The sequence below is a fragment of the Pezoporus occidentalis genome, unplaced genomic scaffold (genome assembly GCF_034315485.1).
Source record: "Pezoporus occidentalis ecotype Australia unplaced genomic scaffold, CSIRO_AGI_Poc_V1 ctg135, whole genome shotgun sequence".
In the NCBI taxonomy this organism is placed as follows: domain Eukaryota; kingdom Metazoa; phylum Chordata; class Aves; order Psittaciformes; family Psittacidae; genus Pezoporus; species Pezoporus occidentalis.
The window spans coordinates 3,520,796-3,546,500 of NW_026913157.1; the positions used below are offsets into that span (position 1 = coordinate 3,520,796).

At 43.5% G+C, this 25,705-nt stretch overlaps 2 protein-coding genes across 5 annotated transcripts in view; one reads left to right on the forward strand and one right to left on the reverse strand.

The window, feature by feature from the left end:
• Nucleotides 1-2,084: 2,084 nt before the first annotated feature.
• Nucleotides 2,085-15,522, forward strand: B3GNT9 (UDP-GlcNAc:betaGal beta-1,3-N-acetylglucosaminyltransferase 9). Of its 3 annotated transcripts, none has more exons than XR_009962937.1 (4): nucleotides 2,085-2,464; nucleotides 9,602-9,644; nucleotides 10,501-12,461; nucleotides 15,229-15,522. XR_009962937.1 is itself a non-coding variant. In XM_062609204.1 (3 exons), the coding sequence occupies exon 3, from the start codon at nucleotides 10,565-10,567 to the stop codon at nucleotides 11,792-11,794; it is 1,230 nt and encodes a 409-aa protein (XP_062465188.1). In that variant the 5' UTR covers nucleotides 2,085-2,464; nucleotides 9,602-9,644; nucleotides 10,501-10,564; the 3' UTR covers nucleotides 11,795-13,918. The 3 variants fall into 3 exon arrangements, 1 of the variants encoding a protein (XP_062465188.1); XR_009962938.1 differs by having other exon boundaries at nucleotides 15,232-15,522; XM_062609204.1 differs by lacking the exon at nucleotides 15,229-15,522 and having other exon boundaries at nucleotides 10,501-13,918.
• A 3,640-nt stretch (nucleotides 15,523-19,162) lies between these two features.
• Nucleotides 19,163-25,705, reverse strand: part of PHAF1 (phagosome assembly factor 1) — a 34,286-nt gene continuing 27,743 nt past the window's right edge. The window contains exons 13-17 of one of the 2 annotated variants that reach the window (XR_009962936.1): nucleotides 25,155-25,198; nucleotides 23,820-23,878; nucleotides 22,240-22,312; nucleotides 20,764-21,230; nucleotides 19,163-19,427 (exon numbers count right to left, since the gene is read on the reverse strand). Coding sequence is in view for 1 of the 2 variants with exons in the window: in XM_062609203.1 (XP_062465187.1) it covers nucleotides 21,141-21,230; nucleotides 22,240-22,312; nucleotides 23,820-23,878; nucleotides 25,155-25,198 (266 nt within the window). In the remaining variant the exon portion in view is untranslated. Of the gene's footprint in view, nucleotides 21,231-22,239; nucleotides 22,313-23,819; nucleotides 23,879-25,154; nucleotides 25,199-25,705 lie in introns of both variants that reach the window. The other variant, XM_062609203.1, reaches the window with a different exon arrangement.

The following is a 25,705-nucleotide window of genomic DNA, read 5'->3' on the forward strand; positions in this document are numbered from 1 at the left end:
TCTGGATGCTCAAAAGGGTCCTGTCCCAAGGCATACATTTCTACTGACACACCAAGGCCAGTGCTCCACCTGCAAATTCACAGCTCTGATTTCAAGTCAAACCCGAGCTAAGCCACCATGTTTGTTCTATTTCCAGTTGCTGCTTTGAAGGCCAGAAGGGAAGGTTTGTCCCAAACCTGGCACCTGGCAGAGCTCCCTGTGTTTCTTTCAGTGCTGTTATATATCTGGGACTTCTCTGAGGCCATGGCATCGCTGTAATCCTAATGCCTCCCTTTTCCTGAGCTTTCCCACAAGCTGCCTGCCCCATAGGTTGGGAACCAAGGAGTTTGGACATGAGGTCTTCTCCAGTGGCTTTGCACAGGAAGCCACTGGCTGACCTTACTGCTGAACCTGGAGAAATCCTTTTGCCATGAACTCAGGCAGAGCAGTATTTCACCCTGAGTCACTTAAATCTCAGACAGTCCTTGGAAATCACAAGATCAGCCCTTCTTATTCACCACAAAGCTGTATTCCAACCGCACGGCTCAGTGCCTGCAGGAATACAGTGACAGGGAGCAGGGCTCTTCCTTACAGAGCATGAAGGACGCTGGGCACATGGCGTAAAGTGTGCCAACCTGTGGTCAACAGGGCTGACCAACTGGTAACAGTAAACAAGATGAACCAATCTTCTAAAACAGAGTGACATGCTATGGGACAGACTAAGGGCACCCCTGCTGCCAAAAATGGATCACCCGTGCATTGGTGCCCAGGGAACAGGATACAGGTGAGACAGCAACCAAATAGAAGCACCCAAGGAGAAAAATCTTTCACCTCCCAAGCTCCTGGGATGGCTCTCCAAGCAATGGCAGCCACAAAGGCACTGCACAGCAATGAGAGCCTCTGCTTTAACGCTCACTCCATGCGAGCAAGCGAAAAGTGTAGTAGGTCCCAAAAGCTGTGTGGGGGAACATAATGGCAATACCTGCTGTGAGCCCCTGATGGTTTCAGGAAGTAGCCCCCCTCGCTCCACAGCCAGCCCCCTTTGAGCAAAGGTGTGCACTGGTCTGCTCTTCTGATCATCCCCTGCCTCCTCATGGAGAAGGGATGAAAACCAGCCTGTGACTGCTGGTGTGGAGAAGGAGAAAGGTACCTTGGCTTGGTGCAGGGAAAGTGTGAAGCTGAGTAGCATTTATGACAGAGATTTCCAATCAGCTGCACAATTCATCAAGGAACTGCTGTTTCAAATGGATCACAAGGAAAAGGCTTTCCTAGCCTGGAGCACTGGAACGCAGGGCCTGAGGGCTACTCATCAGGAATCCGTCCATATGACAGCTTTTCACAGTGATGTTCTGCTCAACAAAGAAAACTGTCATGTTATGCTTATAAAGCAGTTGAATGTTTGTGAAAACAACAGAGTGGATCAAAACCTGCTTTTGTGACAAATCCACTGGAAATTAAAATATTCTCATTCTAAAGGGATCATTACCCAGACCTTTGGCCTCTGTTAGAGGAGTAAGGGTTGCTGTTCTCGTTGAAGAGACAAAGAAACAGCCACAGAGATAAGGAAACACGATGGCTGCAGTCGGCTGGCAGGTCAGTAGCACTGGCAATTTAGATTTGACTCTAAATAAAAACATTTTGTTTTGAAGTAATTCAAATAAAATGGGGGGAAAAGTGTGGTTTAGGATTCTTTTGCAGTCTGGGAGGGACCCTCACATCTGTCCTCAGCCTCTGCGCTGCTCAGCTCCTGCCTCCTCCCACCGTTTCCCTACAAGAGAAAAAGAAACTAACCCCCCAGTAGATTTTCCTTCTGGACCTAACCTCATTTTCTTTTAGAGCCTTTGCAGTGATAAAGTCAATAATCACAAGAGGATTAGTAAGAAAAAAGGCAAACTGGGGGGAAATGTGGAGAAATCAGTACATTTCCTAATGAAAAAAGTTACAGCAGAAAAGAAAAAAAAACAGCCTTTTTTGTGGTTGTTATTTGTAACAGGCCAAATGGCGGAACTGGTGGCAGTCCCTGTCCCGGCTCTGCATTCAGTCCCTCAACACCCGGTCCCTGTCCATGGAGGACCATGCGCAGAAGGAGCTGGGGAGCTGCTGGCGTGGGGCTGTGCGGGGCTGGAGCCCATCCGCACTCTCAGCCTGCCCATCACGTGTCAGCGCTTGGAAGCCACCCGAGCTCCTTCCCTTGGTGCGGTTGTCGTTTCCACCACTACAGCGCGTGCCACGACGGAGCCCGGCCTCAACGTCTTGGCCCTGCTGGCACACGCGCCCGTCCCGGCCGGCAGCAGGAGAACTGTGCTGTGTTTCAGCATGGAAACGATGCAGGGAGCGGGAGACAGAGCGCTGCTTTGCTCCGTGAGGATTTCCTCGGTTTCGCTGGATGGCTGAGGAATGTCTAACTACATCCAGATGTGCTGACTTGGCAGCCCGCTGCTGAGACGTTACAAGGGGACACCGGATCAGCGTTATCAAATGGGATGTAAGTATCGGTTATATGTGTTTGATTGGGGTGGGTTGGGGAGTTGTGCAGCAAGCAGTGTCCTTACCGCTTCGCTTTTCCTCCAGCAGTTTTCTCTTTGCCTTCTTGCTGTTGTAGTTGCTACGTGCAGCAACTCGAACTGTGATGGTTAACATGGAGCGGGGTCAGCTACAGGCTCTGAACACGCAGCCTCCAGCCTTGCTATTTGTGCTTTACACTTTACTTTGCAAACAACTTTCCTTGGGTGTTTTAGGTGGTTTTTACAGGAGAAATTCTGTCTTCTTTAGACAATGTCTCCAGTGCTCCAAGACAGGGTTTATTCACAGCTGCAAACATGTTCTAGAGGTGGCACGTCACACTTACAAGCCATTCCTCAGCACTAAGAGGACATGAATTTTCTCCATGTGTTGCAGTCTTGTATGTTCTAAGTAAAACATGGGAATTTCTCAAGCTCTCTACCACCACAGAAAAATAGTTCAGTCCCAGTGAAATGGGCAGTTACTGGTCATATTTTTAACAGCTTTTGGGCAGATTCTTATAAAATTATGTGTTGGGTGTCATCTTGAAATTAGTTAGGCAAGCCGGCATATCCTGTTCGTGCCTGCCTGTAACAACCCATCCATGTTAATGCTCTAACTGTAACTGCTGGGTTTGGGGCACATCAAGCAAGTTATTTATTAGATCAGAGGGGGTTTGGGGAGCTGAAGAGCCAGTGGGTGCTGCAAGAGCTGGGAAAGGAGGACAGTTGTTCTGGGGGGCTGTTTCATACGCCTTCACAAGCCTGCAAGGCTTTATCCTCCTGGGGCCAGGGGAAATGGATGTTTGCATGAAAGAGGGCAGGCTCCTTCCCCTGCACTTGGCTGCTCCAGGAGGTACCTGTCTCCCTGAAGGACTCGGGGGGTGATTTTTGCTGCTGAGGTCTCTGTAATTCCAAAGATAAGGCCACTAATACACAGGACTGGGCTCAGGGAAGCACCTCCTGAGGCTGACAGGCCTCAGATGGGCAGATGGGTTGTGCACTCAAGGCAGGGCTGCCCAGGGTCATCAGGGCACGTCTGTGCACATCTGCTGCTGCCTTCTGCAACTGCACCAGGGACAGTGCAAGTTCCCTTCTGGGACCCCTCTATGTGAGAGCAGGCATCTTTGCATCCACCTCCAGCCTGAGCACAGCAGCTCTGCAGTTTCCCTGCATTTAAGGTTGCATACTTCATAAAACTTCACTGACTGGGATGAAAGCTAAAAAGTAATCACAGCAGCCATTTGCAAGCAGTTATCTAACGTGTGACTGGCATTGCCAGCACAAGAGACTGTAATAAATTGAGACCAGACAGCTGGGCAGCTGATGAAACAACATACTGCAGTATGGGAAAAGCAGAGAGATAAATCACAGAATCACAGGCTTGTTTGTGCTGAAAGGGACCTCAGAGCTCATCCAGTTCCAACCCCCTGCCATGGGCAGGGACACCTTCCACTAGACCAGGTTGCTCCAAGCCCTGTCAAACCCGGCCTTGAACACTGCCAGGGATGGGGCAGCCACAGCTTCTCTGGGCAACCTGTGCCAGGGCCTCAGCACCCTCACAGGGAAGAACTTCTGCCTAAGAGCTCATCTCAATCTCCCCTCTGTCAGGTTAAAGCCATTCCCCTTGTCCTGTCCCTACAGGTGCTTGTCAAAAGCCCCTCTCCAGGTTTCTTGTAGCCCCTTAAGGCACTGAAGCTGCTCTAAGTTCTCCCAGAGCCTTCTCTTCTCCAGGCTGAACAAGCCCAGCTCCCTGACCTGTGACATGGATCTCATCCATTCATTTGCACTGGCCTGAAAAGCAGCTCCATCAGGAAAGTTGGAAACTGTCTCTTGAGTGAGGCCTGCATTTTTATTACCTGCATGCATCCTGTTTCAACCAACAGAGCTCCTGCTTCCAGGTGCTGCAACACAAGTAATGGCAGCAGAGACGCAGTGCACGGGGCCGGAGCACTGCTGTGATGGCAGCACCAGTGCTACAGTGTGCAGCTGAGCAATGTGAGCCTCTGCCCTCTGCATCCCTGAAACAGCTCTCTTAAGACATTCAGCTAATTAAATCCTACAGCCCATTCTCTGTGTGATTACAGACTTCAAAACTGAAGCAGCTGAATGAGATGGGCTCTTTTTTCCTGTTAAGGCAGTTAGTGATTGTTCTGGTTGCTTCATTTTTCTAGAGCTGTGCCCTAACCAGTGTGCCAAAGGGCATCTCTGGTGTTGCAGCTGGCCCTGTCTTCTAGTCAAAAAGGTCAAATCATTCAGCATTGCTTTGTAATCCTATAGCTCCAAATGAGACCTCTTCACAAACACACCCTAACACAGAGATCTCTGGCACCAACCCTACTTGCAGCATCAACTTTGATGAGATTATTGACTTTGCCTGAAGGGGGGGAGGAATCAAAACAAAATCCAAACAAACAAAACCAAAGCAAGAAACCACACAGGAATAAATCTCTACATGACACCCAAACAGAAAGGTGAAGGCACTTCTCCTGCTCCAAACAGTTTTTCTCCCTTTAAAAACTCCAAAGCAAGCTTGAACTGCAAAACCTGAGTTGTTTGACTCATATTTTTCTATGCGGGGCAGAACAGACCCAGTGCTGGAAGCAGACATGTTTCCTTGTGAGTACCCTGAAGATCCCAGACACCTATGTGATGTAAAATGAAGACAAGAATTTGCCTACACAAGACCCATACTAAGATAACTCAGCTGAGAGTTTGAAACCTTTGCATTAGCACTTCTCACCAGGTTTCTCTACAAGGGTAAGAGAAGGACAGCAGCCTAACATGGCTTAAAGAGGGCAAAAGTGATCCTCCCACAAGACATAGTGCTACTTGTGTCTGCATGTCCAGCAATGCATTTAAGCTAAACTGGTGCAGACACAGAGTCAAATACTGTCCCAGGCCTCAGGGATTCAGAGGATGGGACCACGTAAGTCAGTAGGAAGATGTAGTCACCAGAGCTTTGGGGGGTGCAGACTTTCTGCTGTCAGCATCCTGGTCTGGTGGGATGGAGCTCATCTGTGCACATCTGTTCTACACAGTCCCACCTGCAGGGTGGGCACACGGTGATGTTGTCACTGCTGGGTTCTTGAACAGCACCAGGAGACAGCAGAGGAGCAACAGCTCAAGGTGAGGAGGAGCCTGGAAGTCTGATTAGCACTTGCTGAGTGGATGGAAAAACTGGGAAACTGATGGGAGAAACTGCTGGCAAAGGGGTGGGAGACGGACACATGCGCAGACCTCCTCATTACAGGTCAGAGCTCGGGTCTCTGCTTCCAGCACTGGGTGTTACAACTTTATTCTGTTCTCATGAAATGCATTCAACCAACATTAACTGAAAACAAGTACCCAAAACATTGCTTCAGAACACCTCTACCATCCTGAATTTTCCAAGTTGCCCTGAGACTGCAGAAAAAAACCCACTCCATTAAACCTATCAGGGCTGGATTCCCAACACTTTTCTCAGCTTATTTTACAAAGAAACAAAGACATCTCCATCAGCAACCACAACATATGTGGTCCCTTCATTGCACAAACTTACCAGTGGCTGCTCCAGCTTCAGGAGCGAGGAGGGGAGCAGGAGGGAGCCAGAAACATTTCCCATTCAGCAGAGCAGCAAGTTGATCTGGGGACAGCCCACAGCCATACTTGGTGGGGATGGATGCTCCTGTGAGCTGGGCTGGGATGAGTGTGCTACAACTCACCACTGTTTTGTACGCTCTTGTTGGTGTACTGCATTTTTCAGTTCTCCTCTCCATTGCAGCTGCTTTTCCCAAGGCTGGGTGGGTTGAATAACCACACTTCAAGGCACAAAGCAATGTGCCAGAACCACCAAGGCTTCTTAACTGAATTCAGGGACAGGATCCAGAGACTCTTTCCCACTGAGACCCACATGAGCAGAAGTGCCAAGTGATGCAGATGTGATGGCTGCTGCAAAAGAATGACATTTCCAGGATGAGCTCAAGGCTTCACGTCATTCATCTGGGAATGAAAAACTTCTTATTTTAAAACCCATCATTTAAGCAGCACTCCTTGGCCGTATTTCAGAGTCCTCCCCTCAAATAAACAAAAACCAGGCACAGGTCTGGGCCTTCTGCCCAAGTGTGCACCAGCACAGGTCGGGTTCCCAGCCTGGATGCTCACCAGGGTGCTGTTTCCAGCTCTGGCCACTTCCAGCTTAGAGCATTTTGTGCTTCTCAGGCTCTGCAGGCTGTGGCCCCCTTGGTCCTTTCAGCACATTCCCTGTATAGGGGCTCCCCACATTGCACCTCATGGATACAGCACCTCCCAGTCTCTTTCTACAGCCACCTCAGCCCTCTAACGCTGCTGGCAATCACAGCCCAGCACAGAACATTCCCAGCCTTCCCTAGGACATGCCTAGTCCCACTGCTGGGGCAAACTGCATCATCCCATTCCAAGCCAGACTCAACATCCCTCTTGCAGCCAGCACAAAGAGGGACAACTGCCCACTTTCCAAGCTTGGAAGACATGGAGGGCAGCCCTGGTAGCTGAGCCCTGCAATTCCCTGAGGCACCAAGTGATGACCCAGCTTTACACCCCCAGCCACAAACTGGATGGAGATCCCCCCCGAAATGGTGTATGAAGCAAAGGTGTGTCTAACTTGGATGCAGATACACAGCTAGATGCTGTGCTGAGAAATGCTCTGCTGTGCTCACATCTCTTTTGTCTGGCATCCAATATTCTCTGCTCTCTTTGATAGCTCTGTAATTATTATTTTCGCCTAGTGTCAAGGTGGATTAATGTTTTGGCTTTGGAACATACCTGACTGCCTGCCAGAATCATCAAACCCTCTGAATTCAAGAACAGGACAGCTTTTCCTACACTGACATCCATGGATAGAGCTCTTCCATGTGTAATAATCAAGGGTATTTCCTTAAAAAGAAGGAAATATCTAACAAAGACTGGAAAATCCATATAACTCAATCAAGGAATCACTTCAAGGGCTGTCAACTTCGTTTGAAAAGGAGATGTCTATATCCAGCACTTAACTGTTTTATTTCAGCATGGATACTGCTATTTCAGATTCTTCCAATAAATGAAAACACAGAACAAAATCCAGGGTATCAGCCAAGGCAGGCTTGTAACAATTCAGGGCTTTTCTTGGCTTTTCCAAGGGCACTTAGTGCCAGACTCTGAGATGCTGGCAGGAAAAATCTGTAAGCCATGGAAATGAGGAGTTTCATGACACATACATTTTATTCCAAACCCTCGCTGATAAAATTAAACACAGGAAAGAGCCAGGACTCTCATCCAGCTCTTTAATTCCCATCTGGAGCCTGGCAGCTGAAACAAGATCAAACTTCTGCACAGAAGAGGAAAAAAAGAAATGCTATTACTGTGGGGAAAGAAATGAGACTTTACAAAGAGCTTGAGTGGAGACACAAACATCCCAACGCTACCCAGGTCCACCCTGCCATGGGCTGCGCAGCTCTCACTCACTTTGGTAGGCTGCACAGACGTATCTGCATATACAGCTTATCCCATCACAACAGCAGGAGCAAAAATGCCTCAATTCCACTTCTTTTGGGGATGGGCTCCCCGTTTTAGGTTTCTCAGTAGCACCCAGCAGAAGCTCTTGCTTGTGATGCGCAGAAAAAGGACAGACTCTTTCCCCTGAGCAGATCCAGAGGAGTGGCATGTCCTGGGTGTAGCAGGACCATCCCTCCATATCCCTGGAGCTTCTGGAAAATTACTGAAGGCAACATGAGAGAAAACCTGCTGGGAACCACGCTGTGACAGCTAAAGGATGATTTAGCACAGAACTGAAGCCCAGCGGGGTGCTGCAGAGCACCGCAATCAGGACTTGCCAAGGGTAATTTGCACACTACAGACATAGAATGCAAATTAACATCCTCTATGTGCTAGGAAGGACTGTTTCACAAAGCTGAAAATAGTTACTAGCCAAGTCATGCGGCAGAAAGAACATAAAGAGAAAGCAGCTTCTGATTATTATAAGCATTTTAACAACAGTTTGTAAGAGAGCAGAGACGATGATGCAATCCTGCTGTTAATATCAAAGCTATGCCAGTTAGAACACTTGTCTAGCCCAGGAGAGAGTGAAAGGTACAGTAAAAAAAGCCAATAAATGGAGAAAAATGCGGCAATCTCTATCAGAGGCCAGAAAACAGCAAGATAAAAGGCCTAAGAAAAAAAAAGCATGGTCATAAGGACAAGGAAGAAGAGATTTTAAATCCTCTGGGAATGCGAACAGCCTTACAGCAAAGCACACACAAGCCATTTGCTAAAATGAAGTTTTCAGAAACAGTGGAGACAAAGACAATGAGGTCAGTTAATATTCTGGAGCTGTAGAGAGTTTATACCATATGATGATGAAATACTCTCCATTTCAACAGTAACGGAGATGCAGTTAACCAGTAATGAAAAAGCAAAATAGTTTAAATTTTTTAGGTCCAAATGATGTGCACCTAAGAATTTTTAAGGGGCTGGCCAAGAAATAAACTGGTTTATTAGTTTTTCTTTCTCATAAGTCTTGAAACATTGCCCACATCTACAGGGTCTGGAGGTAATGCTGTGTCACTGTCTTAATACTTCACAATTACAGACTCGTTAGTCTAATTTAGAGCTTTGAAAATAAAATGTTATGGTTGATGCAAAATTGATGGTTAATGAACAATTAGCAGGTGATACAATCCATGACAGGGAGAAGAGGTTTGCTGCAAACTGATGCCTTCCAGGTCAGAATTACACTGAATAACAATATTCTTACCAAGCAATTGTCTGCCCCATTGGGTGTTTGAGTCAGGAAGGTGGCTACAGGGCTCGACTGGAGGCTCAGCACCCGTATGTTTGCTCTGCAGGCAAATAATGCTGAAAAGAGACCTGCAGGGCACAAGCCCTGCCTTCCTCCTGCTTTTCAGCCCTCAGTAAGGGGTGTGCCTTAACTGAAGGCAGACTGCCATGCAACCCTGCAGCTTTCACTCAGAAAGTTTTTGGATATGATCTCAGCTAATCCCAGACAGACTGACAACTGTAATACCTTCAGAAGTAGCTCCTACTCATATAGCAATTTCCCTGAACTAAATACTGCTTTCTGCCTTCTTACCACTCTTCCATAACTTTGGGGTTTGTTTTGTTTGCAGTTGAAGGACGGATCCAATGAGGAAGAAGATCTCCAGGAAAAGCGTATGTGAGGAATCAAAGCTTGTACTTCAAAAGGCAGCTTCACCTGTCACACATGAATTAAACGCTCCTAACATCAGGCTCTGCCTTGCTTCTGCATATTGGGATTTATTTGCCCACCGCTTCCTTACCAGTTAGGGTCATTTGGCAAAGGCAAAACACCCGTGGCTCCTTCTACCCTTATTAATGAAAGTTATTTATAATGCTTTAATATTTTATAAAGATTACTGGCAGCAAAAAGGCACTATATACATTCGAGAGGATGCCTAATGTATTCATTTTGAAGGCATAAATCATAGTTGGGGAGTAAGAGCTAGCTCTGTGTGCAGGGAAATGCCAGCGACACGCTGCAGCTGAAAAGTCTGCCTTCAGCAGTCAGCTCTGCTCCTCCCTGTCTCCACTCAAAAAGGGTAAAAGGAGCAAGAAACAGTTACCAAGCTGGGGGAAAGGGGAGACAAAAAGAAAAAGAAAAAAAAAAGGAAAAAAAGCCCTAACAATTTCTGGAAGAATGGCATTGTTCATCATTTTCCACCCTGTTTTTCCCAAAGCACTGAAATCTCCAAATGGCAGACGGTTTTTGGCAGAAAGGGATGTGGGAGAAAGGGCTGATTTCACATTATACTGAGGGAATAGTTTGCAGGATGCTGGATGACTGCTTGGTAACTTAACTAACCAGGTCACAGAGCCAGAGATCAGCATTAGGTTTGCAACCTGTGTGCCCTTCGGCAAGTGCTTTAACAAGTCTCAGTGCTCCATAGAATGCACTTTACTGCTAGTTTTTATACGGTGTTTCAGTTAGATCTGCCTGCATGCCTCAAAGCTGCCGAATCCTCATTGCTGACACTACGCTTCCTTACAGATGGACATTGGTGCCAGGCCACTCAAACACAGCTTTTAACAGTCCCAGAAACACTGCAGAGACAATGAGAGTTCGTCTCAAAAGGGATGCGATCTGTACCCTCTTCCTGCTGGTAGTGCTTTGCTCTTTACTCTACTTCCAGCTGGAACATTTAGTCCCTGTAGGAAACAAGGAGCTGACACAAAAGAAGCCTTCAATAACATCAAAAACGTTTTCTGACTCCAGAGCACCCTGGAGACTGATGCCAGCAGAGGCAACGGAACCCAGGCTCCAAGTGACTCCTGTCCTTAGACAAAGAGAAGTGGCCAACAAAAGGGTCCAAACAACAACTCTATCCCCATTGAGTGATTCTGCCTTCAACTTCAAGGGCTATCTCCTAAACAAGGATAACAGGAACTTTGATCTCCTCATTAACCAGCCCAAGAAATGCAGGAGAACACCTGGAGGTCCCTTTCTGCTCATTGCTATCAAATCAGTAGTTGAAGACTTTGACAGACGTGAGATTGTCCGGAAAACTTGGGGCAGGGAGGGTCTGGTGAATGGGGAGCAGATCCAGCGGGTGTTCCTCCTGGGAACACCAAAGAATAGGACAGTGCTGGCCACGTGGGAGACCCTGATCCACCAGGAGAGTCAGATGTACCGGGACATTTTACTCTGGGACTTCATGGACACTTTCTTCAACCTGACCCTGAAGGAGATCCACTTCCTGAACTGGGCTGCTGAGTTCTGCCACAATGTGAAGTTTATTTTTAAAGGTGATGCCGATGTTTTTGTCAATGTTGAGAACATCATTGACTTCCTTGAGAGACATGACCCCACCGAGGACCTCTTTGTTGGGGACATCATCTACAATGCCCGCCCTATCCGTGTCCGAAAGAGCAAATACTACATCCCAGAGACCATGTATGGGCTCAGCATTTATCCAGCCTATGCAGGGGGAGGAGGCTTTTTGCTGTCCAGCCACACCATGAGGAAGCTTTCTAGGGCTTGCAAAGAAGTGGAACTCTTCCCCATTGACGATGTCTTTTTGGGCATGTGCTTACAGAGAATCAACCTCAAACCCATCTTGCATGAAGGATTCAAGACCTTTGGAATTGTCAAGCCCTCTGCTGCCCCACACCTACAGACATTTGACCCCTGTTTTTACAAAGATCTCATGGTAGTCCACAGTCTGAAAGTTGCTGAGATCTGGCTAATGTGGAACCTGCTCCACAGCCCACGTCTATCCTGCACTCAGAAGAAGCAAGTGAAGAAACCTTTCCAGTGGAAAAAGAAAGCTCAAACAACAATGTAGGCATCACCCCTCAGATAATGCAGGCAGACTTGAGCAGAAACACACGGCAGCTGAGACCAGCTGAGAAACAGAGCCTGGAATTGTTGCAACCAGATGAATTAACTTTAGAAGCAGAGTATTTTAGCACATCTTATTTACAATGTTAAGAGAAAATTAGAAACTATTGCAGGAATTTGCAAAGATTCCATATTTGCATACACACACATACCATGTAGGTCCATCTCCATTAGTGAGTCCAAATAATAACAGCATCTTTAATTTATTTTTATTTATTAGAATTACAGTAGTGCTTAGTGGGCCAGTGTGTAAAAGCACATTGCAAACCACAGTCCTTGGGGATTTTTCAGCATCGCTAGAAATGTGAGGAAGGAAAAAAGATAGCAGGTAAGAGGTGACACCAAGCTTCACAGAGACCGTTGTCAACTTGTTACCTTGACTTGGACTCATTGAGAAATGACTGAATCACACAGTAACTACAGTAAAAGAAATCAAGTCACCTAAGTGTCTGCTCAGATCAAATCGCTGCTGCCTGCTTGGCTTTCTGTAGCCTCACAAGAAGAGAGCAAGTAACAAGTATCAAAATGAGGTCCTGTACATTGCAGGTAGGGTAGACTGTAAGAAAACAATCTGGATCCTGAGGCTGGCTTGCCTGCTTGAGCAAGGATAGGTAAGTGGATAACTGGGAAGGGGCAGACTTCCAAAGAGCTTTTAAAGAAAGGGCAAGAAGAACTTTGAGTTGATCCCTCCAAGTCTTGATTTTTAATTAATTCACATCAACTAATCAGTTCAAGTATCTGCTCCATGACACACTCAGGACTCAGCAGACCAGTTTGTGGCAATTCCATGAGCTCAGGCTCTCTCCCCTAGCCTGACTGACAGTGAAAACTCAAAGAAATACAACAGTATGTAATCTCCCTCACCAACTAATCCAGATCTTCAGAAGGTTTGCATCTGGAGAGATCCTTTGGCCTTTGCTTGTGAAGGTAAAACCAGACAGAGATAATTGCTTGCATCACATTTGGAAGCTTCTTCAAACCAAACAGAAACTTGCCACTGGACTGAGCTGGTTTCTATAAACCTCAATGATCTTGCTTGGCATACAGTCAACTGCAAAGAGGAGCCAATACTTTGCATATTGCTGCGGGTGTCACATGAAGGGAGAAAGCAGGCTTCAGACAAAAGGGCTTCAGAATAAAAGCCTTTCTGAATTCATTGCAAGAAAGCAAAAATACACAGCAACCTTTCTGTTAGGCTTTCCAAGGTCAGTCAGTTTGTAGCTTTGTAGTTTAAGCATCGGACAAGAACACTGGATTGCTTAGTTTTTCAAAGAATAGTCAATACTTTAAAGATTTTTTTTTTTTTTTCCCAGCAGCAGTTTACCTTAAAGGAACATACTTTTCTTGGACATCAAAGAGGAATGAAATTCCTCTAAATCAGGGTTAAAAAGTGATGAAATTCATGGGGCAAAAAGCCTGAATTCACCTTTGATACTGTGTTTGTTGATTCCTTTGCAATTTTTTCCTGAACAAAACTCCTATCCACCCGAGAGTCTCTGATGCCATCCCTCTTCAGGTGAGCACATACACCCAGCTTCAAAGAAAATTACAATCAAGTCATAAATGTCCATGAAGTTGCTTTTCCTTGAACAGAGCCTGCAGCACAGCTGCATTTCATGTCTGGGTATCACCTTCCTTCCACCCAGCAGTAATCCTAGCTCAGTACTTGTATTACCTATGCACAACACGGAGGAAAGCAAGCTGGTATTATCTATTGTTAGACTACCAAAACCAGTCTTACATATTATTTTCCTCATAAGAGTTTAAGCTTTATAATGTATTTCCAAAAAAGCTCAGCTGTATAAAAGTCTAAACACCTTATGTTGATTTAAGATACTTTTAGGATGCAATCCGGGAATACAAAATACTCTTGTAAGCTTTGGGACAAGCTCTATAGGGTGTGGAAATAAGCCAGAACCTTGCTGGTGGGAGAAAGCCAGTGATGCCCCTGTCTGCTAACGTGTGATAGTTATGCATTGATGAGCTTGTACAGAAACGTATTATCTGTGATTATTTTACAGTTTGGGAAATTATTTACACCATAATTAAAAGATAGCATGCAGATGTGCTTCTAGTTGTCAGAGTCTGTAAAGTACACTCGCACGCACATTGTAAGACTAAAACCATGGCTATTTTTTGTGAAGACAGCAACATGAAAAATACATTGCTCATTATTTTGGATAACTTAGTAGGTCTTTACTTACGCTGGACTTAATTTAATGGCAATGACAGAAAAATAAACACAACTTACATTATGATTTCCATCAAGGACTAGTCAGGTTCAACAGTCCTTACTAAGGTCTTCCTTTTAAGCCTGGAGATGCACAGAGATTGACTCCTCCCTCTATGATATCTTCAGATCTGCAATCTACCCACAACACAGCATTAATGAGTGCATTTTGTCCAAGATCAAAGTTGTTATTCAACACTCACCTGCACCAGGACATACCCCAACAGCCGGCAGAAACAGAACTATAGTCAACTGTTTACTGTTGTCTTAGTCTATGGAATAGCTCATTTCTTTTATCCAGTGAATACCAGACCTTTCTATTAATGAAAAATACACTTGCCTTTTGTTCTCCAGCCCTGCTGCATGGCCTGTTTGACCTGGTTTTAAGTTTCCATTTGCTTCTGGGGTTGAGCTGGAAGTTCACAGACACCATATGTAAGCATAATGCACTGGGGAAATGTTGGAAGGCAGCACTGCAGCCCCTGCAGTTTATTCAATTCTGTTTACTGCTACTGCAGCCAAAAAGTCTTTGATTTCACCCAAACTGGAGATTGTTTCCTGGAAGCTGGGGTTCTTTTCAGGAAATCCTAAAGCCCTGGGTGTGTATGAGAATGGGCAGGAAAGGCCCTCTACCAACCTTTCTGATGCATCTCAGAAAACGTATGTTTCAGAACGACATTCTGAGCAGCTTCTACTAACTGCCTAATTCAGTACACCAGTCAGGGGTTTGCTACAAAGCTTTGCTTAGCAACTTTTTTTCATGACTAGCCCAAGATGAGAAAATATAAAAGCATCCTAAGTGGGTTCTACCAGTAGCAAGGAAAGCAAGCAGACATAAACATCTGAAGCTAAGAGAGTACAGTAGATTATAGAGTCCCAGGGATCCACACACAGTCCAATTCTGTTCCTACTGTACATGAGTAGCCAGATTTCGTCACTGTAATGAGCAGAACTGGCTTGAATCTCACATTCATCACCTCCAAATGCACCTCTGAACTCATAAACTGGTAGCAAATGCTAAGATCCATCCGTCAGGCTACTGCTGATTAAGATATCATAAAAAACAAAAGCCAAAGATGTGTCTGAAGCAACTGAGTGTTAAAATGTTGTGCTTCCTGTCTGCAGTTTAATTATTCATCTTCCTACAGCAGGTTCTCGGAAGCAAACCCCAGCTGCAAAATCAAACAGTACAAAATAAACAGTTCGGAGAATCCTTACCAAATATTAGCACTGAGAATATCCTTAGAGTGCTGAAGGACCACTAGATGTGTGAGTGGAGGGAACTCTGCCCCAAAGCCCAGTTTGAAGAAGTCTGAGCCCCAGGTTGTACCTTTCAGCTGGAGTCAGGTCTCTGCAGCCCTGAAAATTAGCCCTCCACATGTCCTAACAATGCCACTAACACCACTGATGTTTTTCAAACCCAATAAAACTCTTAAATCCAACTTTGCATCATTTTCAACAGCTTGTGGTCAGCAAGAAAACCATACTGAGAAATGAGAGGGAACTAAACTCTGAAGGACAAGTGCACCAAATGCCTCCAAGTGCAACAAACATCCATCAGACCTGACCAGCCCAATGCTCGCTCTGTGATTCATCCAAACCCAGGTCCTCCCTGATTTTTCTCTCTTTCCTTCCATATCCCAGCCCATCCCTGACAATCCCAGTGCTGGGACCAGAGAAGAATAAAGTACCAGAAGTCTGCGGTGACTGCCTTGTCGCCAGGGGGGCTGAATGAGCAGGGCAAAAGTAAGGGCATAATATTAAGGCAAACACTCCCTACAGCCACAGAAGCAAAAGAAAAGGGTGAAATTATCTTAGTAATGTCAATACTTGTGGATGCAACAGAGCTCCCTAGAGAGGACCAGGGTAAACCTCAGGATTTTAGGGCTTCAGTTTGTCTGAGAGGCAAGCGGAGGTGTAAAGGGAACGCAGTGATTCAGGCTGTTTTGATTACCAAGTTGATTAGACTGCACACTGCATAATCACGCAGGGGCTTTTTTTGTGACTGGTATTTAAACTAAACAGTTCTCTGAAAGATATTGATACTGGAATAAAACTAAGGCATTAAATGGAATATGTAGCGTAGGTGTAAAACATTAAGGCACTTAAAAAACCGCTTCTGAAATTGCAACAGGCAGTAATTTAAAATGACCAAACTAGTAATATTTAAAGGGGAATTAACTATGGTATGAAAGATAAAAGGTTATGTTAAATCACTACAGCCTAATTCAGAACAAAAATTACTACTATAATAGTACCTTACACTCCAGTAATAAGCTACTCTGCAAACTCCAGCTTACCTTTCCTGCTGTTTCAAGCAGTCAGCACTCGCACATCATAAAAAGGAATGATTTTGCCTGCTGCAAAAATCATCACAAACATCCCCACAAACAAAACAAGAGCCTTGGATGTAAGGTTTAGCAGATTAAACATTTAAACAGTGACTTTATTAGTTACATCTAAAATTCACATAGAGAGATAATATGGTATTTAAGTTCCATCTGAACCCTCCAAGTAAGATACACTCTCTGCAAGAACAAACCCCTTCTTAGGTGGGGTTTTCACTCGTTAACTGGCTATAACCTCTCCTTGAACAAAGTCCCCTGCTCATTAACTCCTCATTCTATTCTAATGCTTGAGTCACATCTTTAGTAAGCTCCATTTTTAATTTCACCTTAGTTTGCTTCAACCTTACCATGAAACATCCACACCTTACATGAAAAGAACCAACCAGAATTTGTATTTTAACTCTTTGAACACACAGTGATGGATTTATTTGGCTACACGAGTGTCAGGTTATATCTGACGGGGTCAGCCAGAGAGGAGAGTGCTTTGTGTTGGGGTAATCAAGATAAAGGAGATACAATTAAAAACACCTTGGTCCTTGTTCAAATACTGTGAAGGAAGTAAATTGCTGCAGCTTTGACATCCCATTTCTCTCGAAAGATTTACTCTCATATCCATTTGGAGCTGTCAAACAAAACCTACCAGAAATTCAGCTCACCAGGGTTCTTAAGAGACTAAAAGTTAACTTGTAGGCTCTAACAACATGGAGAAAGTCACTGTAAAGTGGGCACCAACACTTGGTTTTCCCTTTGGAAAACAACAGCTGGCACCTAACCTCCAGCCAGCCCCTGGTACTGATGAATCACCATCTTGCTGCAACCAAGCCTTAGGGAAGATTTTGTTTTAAACAGATCTAATGGGAGTTCTCGAATGTGAATGATCCTGAATATATGAATCACTTCTCACACACCACCAGACTACCATTTTTTTCTGAAAAGAAAAAAACAACCAAAAAACCCCAAAAAGATCATCTGTTTAGAATTAGAAGTGTCCTGGCAACAGAAAACTGGGCTGACAGGAGGAATGGAGGGTTCTAGTGTTACACAGCACTGATCTGTGTAGTACTGCCTGCAAAATTCACAGAAGCCCAAGGACTGCATGCAAGCCTAAGGAATACAGGACAAAATGTCAGCTTCATCTCCCAAAGAAGGGCACAACATCGGTTTTATTCAGCGTACACGAACGATATACTGTGGAAAATACTGCAATAATCAAGGTAAGCAGACACACACACAAACTCTTAATTTCCACACTAAGGAAAAAGGCACACATCAAAATGTGCCACCAGCCTTGTCCCCAGTCCTTCCTTCCTGCCATACTGCCATTCTCACCTTCTTCCCCAGAGCTCCTCTATTCCCTATTCCTTCCTCTCTTTATTCTGGTGATTCCAAACTGCCATAAGCCCCCACCCACAAATCCTAAACTCCTCATGTCAGCAAGTCCTTAAGGCTCAACACCAGCTCCCCTAAATGCATCAGCATAGGAACAGCTTGGCTTCATCCAAAAAGTAGCAAACAAATCAAAAACACCTCAGAGAAGTGAGTTAGGAACAGCTGCAATCACAAAGGAAGGGTTATGACACCAAGCAGAGCTGCTCTACATTATCTCCCCGGACCCTTCTTCAGCTCTGCCTCTCCCAAAAGTCAAACGCTTTGTACTCAGCCCAGCAGCAATAGCCAACATACAAATTTGCCTTTAATTTTTGTGTTACAGAGGAACTTTTCATGATGAAGTGACTGACCTAGTGAACTATCTGTACTGTTGAGAGAGCACATTTCATTACCTACGTCGTTTTAGTCGTTTTGACTTGCCACAGCATTACAAGTGAAGATGCGAGTCACTGCAGTTGTTTGGTATCTTTGGACATCCTGCCCTAAGTCTTCAGATGCACACTTTAGCAGCAGTCCTGACCTCATACTTCTGAAGAATTTCAACCGAACGTGCTTGAGAGCAGGATAATGATAGCATCTGTGGAGCCATTACTCAAGTCATCCCATCAAGAATTTCCCTCCTCCTGCAGCTTAACCTGGAGCCTTTATTAGAAAAGGATTCATTAAAAATTAACTGAAATTATTAGCAGTATTGCTGTCATATTTTAGTAACAAGCATAAACACACACCTTCTCAATTCAGAGATCATCGAATTCTCCCAGAGCACACTGAACCAAGCACTATGCAAGGTCATTTTATATTCCAAAACTGAAGGATAATAAAGGAGGGAGAGGCGAGTGTTCCACCCTGCATTACATAACCACTGCAGGAAAAACACAAATGGAAACAGGAATCCCATCCTGTATGCCCTGTGTTAACCTCTAAGCCGCTGCAGGGTAAGCAGACTTCAATGTTGAAGTACCTTAGGGCATAAGAAAGCACTGTGAGAATTCATGTTTACTCCTTTTACTGCAGGCCTGTCTTTTATTCTCCTGTGAAATAGTCAAAGGCTTGGAAGCTTGATCAATTTTCATGCTAACCCAAAGGCTGACATTAGTATAGCAATTGCATTTTTTGAACCTAATACCGAAACCACAGTGATATTTACCACTGTTTAAAGACCTTTCTTCGTCACTTCAGGGCATAAAATAAAAATATACTTTCAAGTATCTAGGAAAGAGACTGCAAGTTATATTGGTTTTTATACTCTTTGGAGAACATACTGTATGGGCTGTAAAGGAGGAAGACTAGTCAGGTACTTCAAATATGGCATGGCAAAGGGAGTAAAATAGAAAGAACAAATTGATAACAAAAAAGCAAGACCATCCATGATTTTATTACAAAACCACCCAGCAACTGTATTTAACACAAAAACAGTAATTGAGAGTCTCTTTTATTTTTCTTTCAGTGTACATGCTCATTATTATTCCATTTAATTTACAGAAGGGCTATGTAAAATGAAATTAAAATTAGAGAGGAAACAAAAGGGAGGTTGAGGCATAGAATTTTCTTAGCAAGCAATGATCACAGGAGACAGCACAGATTGAACAGGGATTCAACAGGAGTGACACCTAGGGATAAAGGTAAACAGTAACTTTTTCCTTATCCATTAGATTCTCCATGAGGCTTTTTTGTTTGTTTTAGCAAAACGGTTTAGAGTATCACAGTATACAGGAAGACTAAATGGCAAAGAATGTCTCACACGCACACACACACATTTATTTATCCCTGCTACTGGTCCAGGATCCAAAACTTCAGTTAACATTCCATTTCCTACAGTTAACATTCGATTTCCTGTCTCTCATTCACTGGTAAACTATACAGGATTACACTGTACATGGAGTTAAAATTACAAAAATGTCATATTTACAAAATCTGTACACATAGTAAAACTCACAAAATCGTCATCTATGTATCACAAGTTGAGACACCAAAATATTAAAAATGGGATAAAATTATACATTTCTCTTCTCCATTTTTAAAAAGGGTTTAATATTTCAAAGACAGACCATCTATTTCACCAAATAAGACTGGTAAGAGAACTAGAAACCTAAAGTATCCTCCTGGGATAAAATATCACAAGCAGCATCCCCCAAACAGAAAGGAGCCTATATTCTGTCTGCTGGGGTGGGGTGTGCAGTTAGCATGTATGTACAGAAATTGTGAAACTACAATAAAGATGTCTTTGGCTAAACCTTTGGCATAAATTAAAGTCATACATCAAAAGTTACAGAAAAGGTTTTCCTGGTGATGGCAGAGCTTGGGAATTTCCTTCTGAGATACCATTATATAGATCTGTTCTTTCCCTAAGGAGACAGAGTAGGAATACATGATTCTGAACAGACAACACTATTCCTTCATTAAATTATTCCCTAGCATGAAAAATTGTATCAAATCTTTTCACTAAAATGTAATTCAATCATAGAAATAACCTCTTCCAGAATTTATTATTATTGTTTTTGAAAGGCATATGAAAGAAAAAAAAAGTACACCAGCCACGGCAGAAAAAAAATTGTTTCAGCATATCAAGTACATATTAGTGCAGGAAGGTGGATAAATTTGATCCACTGTATAAATAAGCTTTATCTGCAGCATACATTAAATAACCATCACACCCCACTCACACCCAGTACACAGATGCTCCTCAGTGAAGATAAAATGTTTATCAAGTAATTAAAGTGTATGTAGTGCAAATGTTACAACCAAGTATTATGCACATGCTACTTGCTTGGTTTAAAGTTACACAAAGATGTGGTGCCTGAAATCATGGACATATATACATCTTTGTCACACTTGGTACAATGTCCTCAGCCACAGAAATACTGATGTGTTTATATATACACACACGTTTTCTTAAAATGTGACCACCACATCAATACAGTAACACAAACAGACTAAAATCAATACCTGCTTCCAGATGCTCCAAGGCTCAGAAAGTTTGTGCTTCTAACTCTTGCAGTCATTACATGCCCCTCTTCCATTTCCCCCTTCTGCCAGCTGAGAAGGGGTGGACAGTCTCTTCAGGTCTATGCTGCATAGGATGAGGGCAACAGAGAGGAATAAATGACGGCACAGGCACCCAAGCTGCTTTCCTTCATCAACAGTTCCATGCCCCATGATGAAGGGTTGAGAGAATTTCCCCTCCACACCGTTCCTAGGTGGAAAGGCTTATTGAAAAAAAAAACCTAAATCATAACGTGCTTTCCATATTATAAGTGGCAGCAAATCAAGGCACGCTGTACTAATTTTGTAGCATTGAGATTAGCTGACTTTGCAGGGGATGCTCACTGGGGAAGGTCCGATGTTCTCAACTGGCTGCTGGGCCTTGTTGGGCCATACAGAGTAACAGAAGCTATGTGATTATTCTGCATCACCTGCGAAAGGACAGAGGCAAAAAAGGGAAATTAAAAGAACTGTACACCACACAGGAACTCTAAAGATTGAAAATGGTGAATATGGAACTGATCTGCCTGAAAAAGAACAAATTCCAACAACAAAAGAAAGCAATAAGCTCTTGGCTAGTTCCTGTATATGGTCTCTAGATTTCCATGACACATTTAAACACCCGCATGCTCCACCTCCTCAGAGCAGAGCACATGCATCTACTGCTAGTATGAGTTCTAGGTGACAAACTTGAAGTTCCAGCTTTTAACATGCAAATACACAACTTCAGAGAAGAGGCTGGGAAGTTGCCTGTCTCCGCCAGTAAGCTCTAAAAATATAGCCACTCCCCAGCACTGGCTTTTATCGAAACGGGTAATAAAAAGCTAATCATAAGCACAGTGAACCCCTCATCTTCTCTTGTTGTCGTGGTTTAAGCCCAGCCTGTAACCAGAACCACACAGCCACTCGCTCACTCCCCCACCTTCTTCCTCCCACCACTCCTGGAGGGATGGGGAGGAGAATTGAAAGAATGTAACTCCCATGGTTTGAGATAAGAACAGTCCAGTAACTAAGGTGTAACAGAAACCACTGCTGCTGCCGCCAATAATAATAGTGATAAGGGAAATAACAAGGGAAGAGAATGCAATCGCTCACCACATGCCGACTGATACCCAGCCCGCCACAAGCAGTGATCTAACCCTTCTGGGTCACTGCCCCCAGTTTATATACTGGGCATGCTGTGGTATGGAATCCCTCTTTGGCTAGTTTGGGTCAGGTGTCCTGTCTCTGCTTCCCCTCCTCCCTGGCAGAGCATGAGACTCAGAAAGACCTTGGTCAGGGTAAACATTACTGAGCAACAACTAAAAACATCGGTGTTATCAGCGCTGTTCCCAGGCCGAAAGTCAAAAACACAGCGCTGCACCAGCTACTAAGAAAAATGACTGCTACTGCTGAACTCAGGACACTTGCTTAAGCAAATACGAAAGTTTTTCTCCTAACCTCAAAGATCATTCGTTGCAGTCCAAAGCAAAAAGTTGACCCAAATGGATTAGTGTTGTTCGGAGATGATGACCTGAACAGAAAAGAGGGGTGGGGGGAAATATAAAGATGGATGTATGAAGATCAGGAACTCTTTAGGGACAAATAACCACTCAGTGACACAACATAAATTACAGCATCTTTATCACAGCTTTTATCAAAAGATAATAAACCCATATTATGCAACACCACTGCTAGACTCCCAAGTGAGCCAATGGATACCTCTGCTTCATGTCACAGAGCCAAAAGTAATCAACAGGTTACTAACAACTCTACAGGAAAACTCTTTCATTTTACTTGAACAGGAAGAACCCTGAAAATAAACAGGTCCATAGGAAGAGAGAAGCACCACGTAACTTACTGTAGGTTATTTTTGTTCTTTGCCACTCTTAAATCTACTTTGCCTTAGCCTTTACCATATGTATTCCCTATATGCTGTCTACTAATCCACTGGTTTTATCACGTCAAATTACCCTCTAGGATGCTGAAATAGAATAATCCAAATTTTATTCAACAGTATTTTTCATGATCATAATGCATCACTTCATTTATTTCTGATACTTTTTGACAAACACATATACATATATATATATATATGACAATGGCAGACTCCTGCTGACTGCAATGGATTTTAGGTTATAGCCAAAAAAGCCCTATACGAAATACTTATACTTTGGCCTTTTTTGTAACTGGCCAGCTCCTCAGATTGCATGTCTGAGCCATCTGAGATGTGCTCAGTAAAGCAAACTGACTGAACTACTTTCTACACCACAGATGAAAAACAGAAAGGCTCTAGGCAATCACTATTTCACCTCAGCTGTACTTCACGTGGCTTCTGCTTTAATGATCTCACTGGATAAAACAGGAACAAAGGAGAACAAAGACACAATGATTTAGGGGAAAAAAGGGGGAAGTAAAACCCCAAACCTCAAAATCATATGAAAGCCTTTTGAAAATACCTTGTTTGGTGTATCTGAAATTGCTGCAGTATTTTCACAGTACCCATGACTTACACTTGTCCTGAGATAAATCATATTTTCGTATCATAGAAAGGTAACTACAAACAGCTAACACCTATTTAACCAAAGACCCAGCTCAGTCTCTGTAGAAACACAGGAAATGTAAGGACTATTCCATCTTGAGTCAGGCCAAAAGAACTGTAGAACAGCCATATATCTTCATAAAAACAAAGCTTCTTCAGACAGACTGCTCTCATATATACTACACACTGCTGCAGGATGTCACGTTGTTGAAACGCATGTGATTAGTGTAAAAAAAAAATATCTATTACACAAGAAGAGAGAATACTTTATATGCTGCTTAGCTCTTCTCTGGATTTTAAAGTTCAAGGAATGTTGGAAATGTTTTCATTCCGCATGTCACTGTTTCCAATGGGAATAGCTACCCTTGTTAGCAGCCAAAAAACCTCAAATTTTTAACAGCAAATCAACAAAAAGTAACTAGTGCAATAAACACTCTTCTGCCTAAACTCATCCTCTGTTATTAGCTCAACCCCTGCCAAGCAAAATAGAGATCTTTACCTGTGAAGTACCACTGGCTTCTCTACAGGGTGCCCCAGAAGATCCTGAATACTGTCCCACTGTAAATACATGAAAGACTGTGTTAAAATGAGGCACATGAACTCTTCTGATCCAGGAAAAGTGTCATACATGCTTGTCCATGGCATGCTTATTTGCCAAATAACAGAGGTTTTATTTACACATGTATTTTGCGACTGGAGCCATACTCACTAGTGGAAACTATCCACTACTAGGTAGGGCTAGGAAATTCTCTCAGGGTTTATTCTTGTTTTTGTCTCCAAAGAGCTTTAAATTAGAATAATTAATTTAAAAAAAAAAAATCTATGCATCTTATAGGTAAAATGTAGCTGTAAAGTCTTGTAGTATTTCAGGGACACCTCAGAGAACAAAGCATCTGTGGGAAACTTCAAGAAAATATCCTCTTATATACATCTTCCCTTGATTTAAGTGACAAGTTTGGGAAAGAAGAGGAAGACTGCACTATTCAATGTGCGGTTCTCATGACTCTAATCAGACTTAATAAAAAGCTGCAGTTCCACACACAAGACCGAAGTAAGTCAAAGCACTAAAGGGTGTAAGTTATTCAAATTGAAAAGCAAAGAATGGTAGCTTCCAGGTTGCTGACTCCAATTTTTTCTTCCCAGTATGGGGCCCAAAATTCCCTAAGGAAATCCTTCAATTTGGTGCTCCAGAAGCCAGGAAAGGAGCACTGACCCTGGCTGAGTGTTAACTGTAGAGATTCTGCCTAACAGAGTTTTTGAGAACTTTTTCTGTTTGACGCAGCTCTCAGATGCAGCAGCAACTGCCAAGTGGAGATGTTAATTTAGGTGGTAAAGCTGAACAGCCTTCAAGGATTCCACTGTCATCAGAAGGTGTCACACCTGCAGCGACATTTCTGTAACGCCTGCTGCTGCCTGAGAAATACCCCATTATTGGCACCCTTCAGAAAAAAGTGGAAGGGCACTGGACTATCTTATTAAATAATACATGTCTTCAAGAACCACATTAAATAGAAAAGCTCTGTAAAAATTCTGTTTAGAATTATCTTTTCCAGCCAGCACTGCTACTGCCTTCCCATATGATTTATTTTACTGTTTTATTTATACCTACAGCTAGCTTACAATGCAGTTGTTCAGTTTACCTGAAGTATTCTATTACAAATGCCTTCAATCCTTAACAAAATGTTTAAACTACAAAACATACATTAACTTTTGGCCTTCAACTTTTCTATTTTAAAACATGATACAACTGTTACTATTTCTTCAAAGTGCGTTTGAAATTTAGCATAGATCATGTAGATGGTTTAAGAAGGAAACCAGTTCTGCACAAACTTACCTTGCTGTATGTTGTACATACTTCTGTTTGTGAATCAGCACTGTCTATGAAAGAAAAAACAAAAAAAAACTCTTTATAGTCCATGTTCGACCAGTCTCATGTATAATCCTTTATTATGGGATATTAGTTCAGATAGCAGAAGACATACAAGCATCAGATCAGTTAATATACTGAAATACGAGCATTTACTAGCAATCACAACTGTCAACAACATTGATTAAATGCTGGTTAAGGTGATTATACAAACTGCCTGTTTATAAGCAAGCTCCAAGTTCTAACACTTTATATGTTTAAGCTGTAATCTTACATAGAAGAATGCCATCGTAAAAGAAAATGTCACAGAATGGTTTGGGTTGGAAGGGACCTCAGACCTCATCCAGTTCCAACCCCCTGCCACAGGGAGGGACATCTTCCACTAGACCAGGTTGCTCCAAGCCCCATCCAAGTTGGCCTTGAACACTGCCAGGGATGGGGCAGCCACAGCTTCTCTGGGCAACCTGTGCCAATGTCTCACCACCCTCACAAGGAAGAACTTCTTCCTAAGATCTCAT

Coding starts and splice junctions, on each gene's coding strand:
- B3GNT9 (XM_062609204.1), top strand. CDS start 10,565: ATGAGAGTTCGTCTCAAAAGGGATGCGATCTGTACCCTCTTCCTGCTG.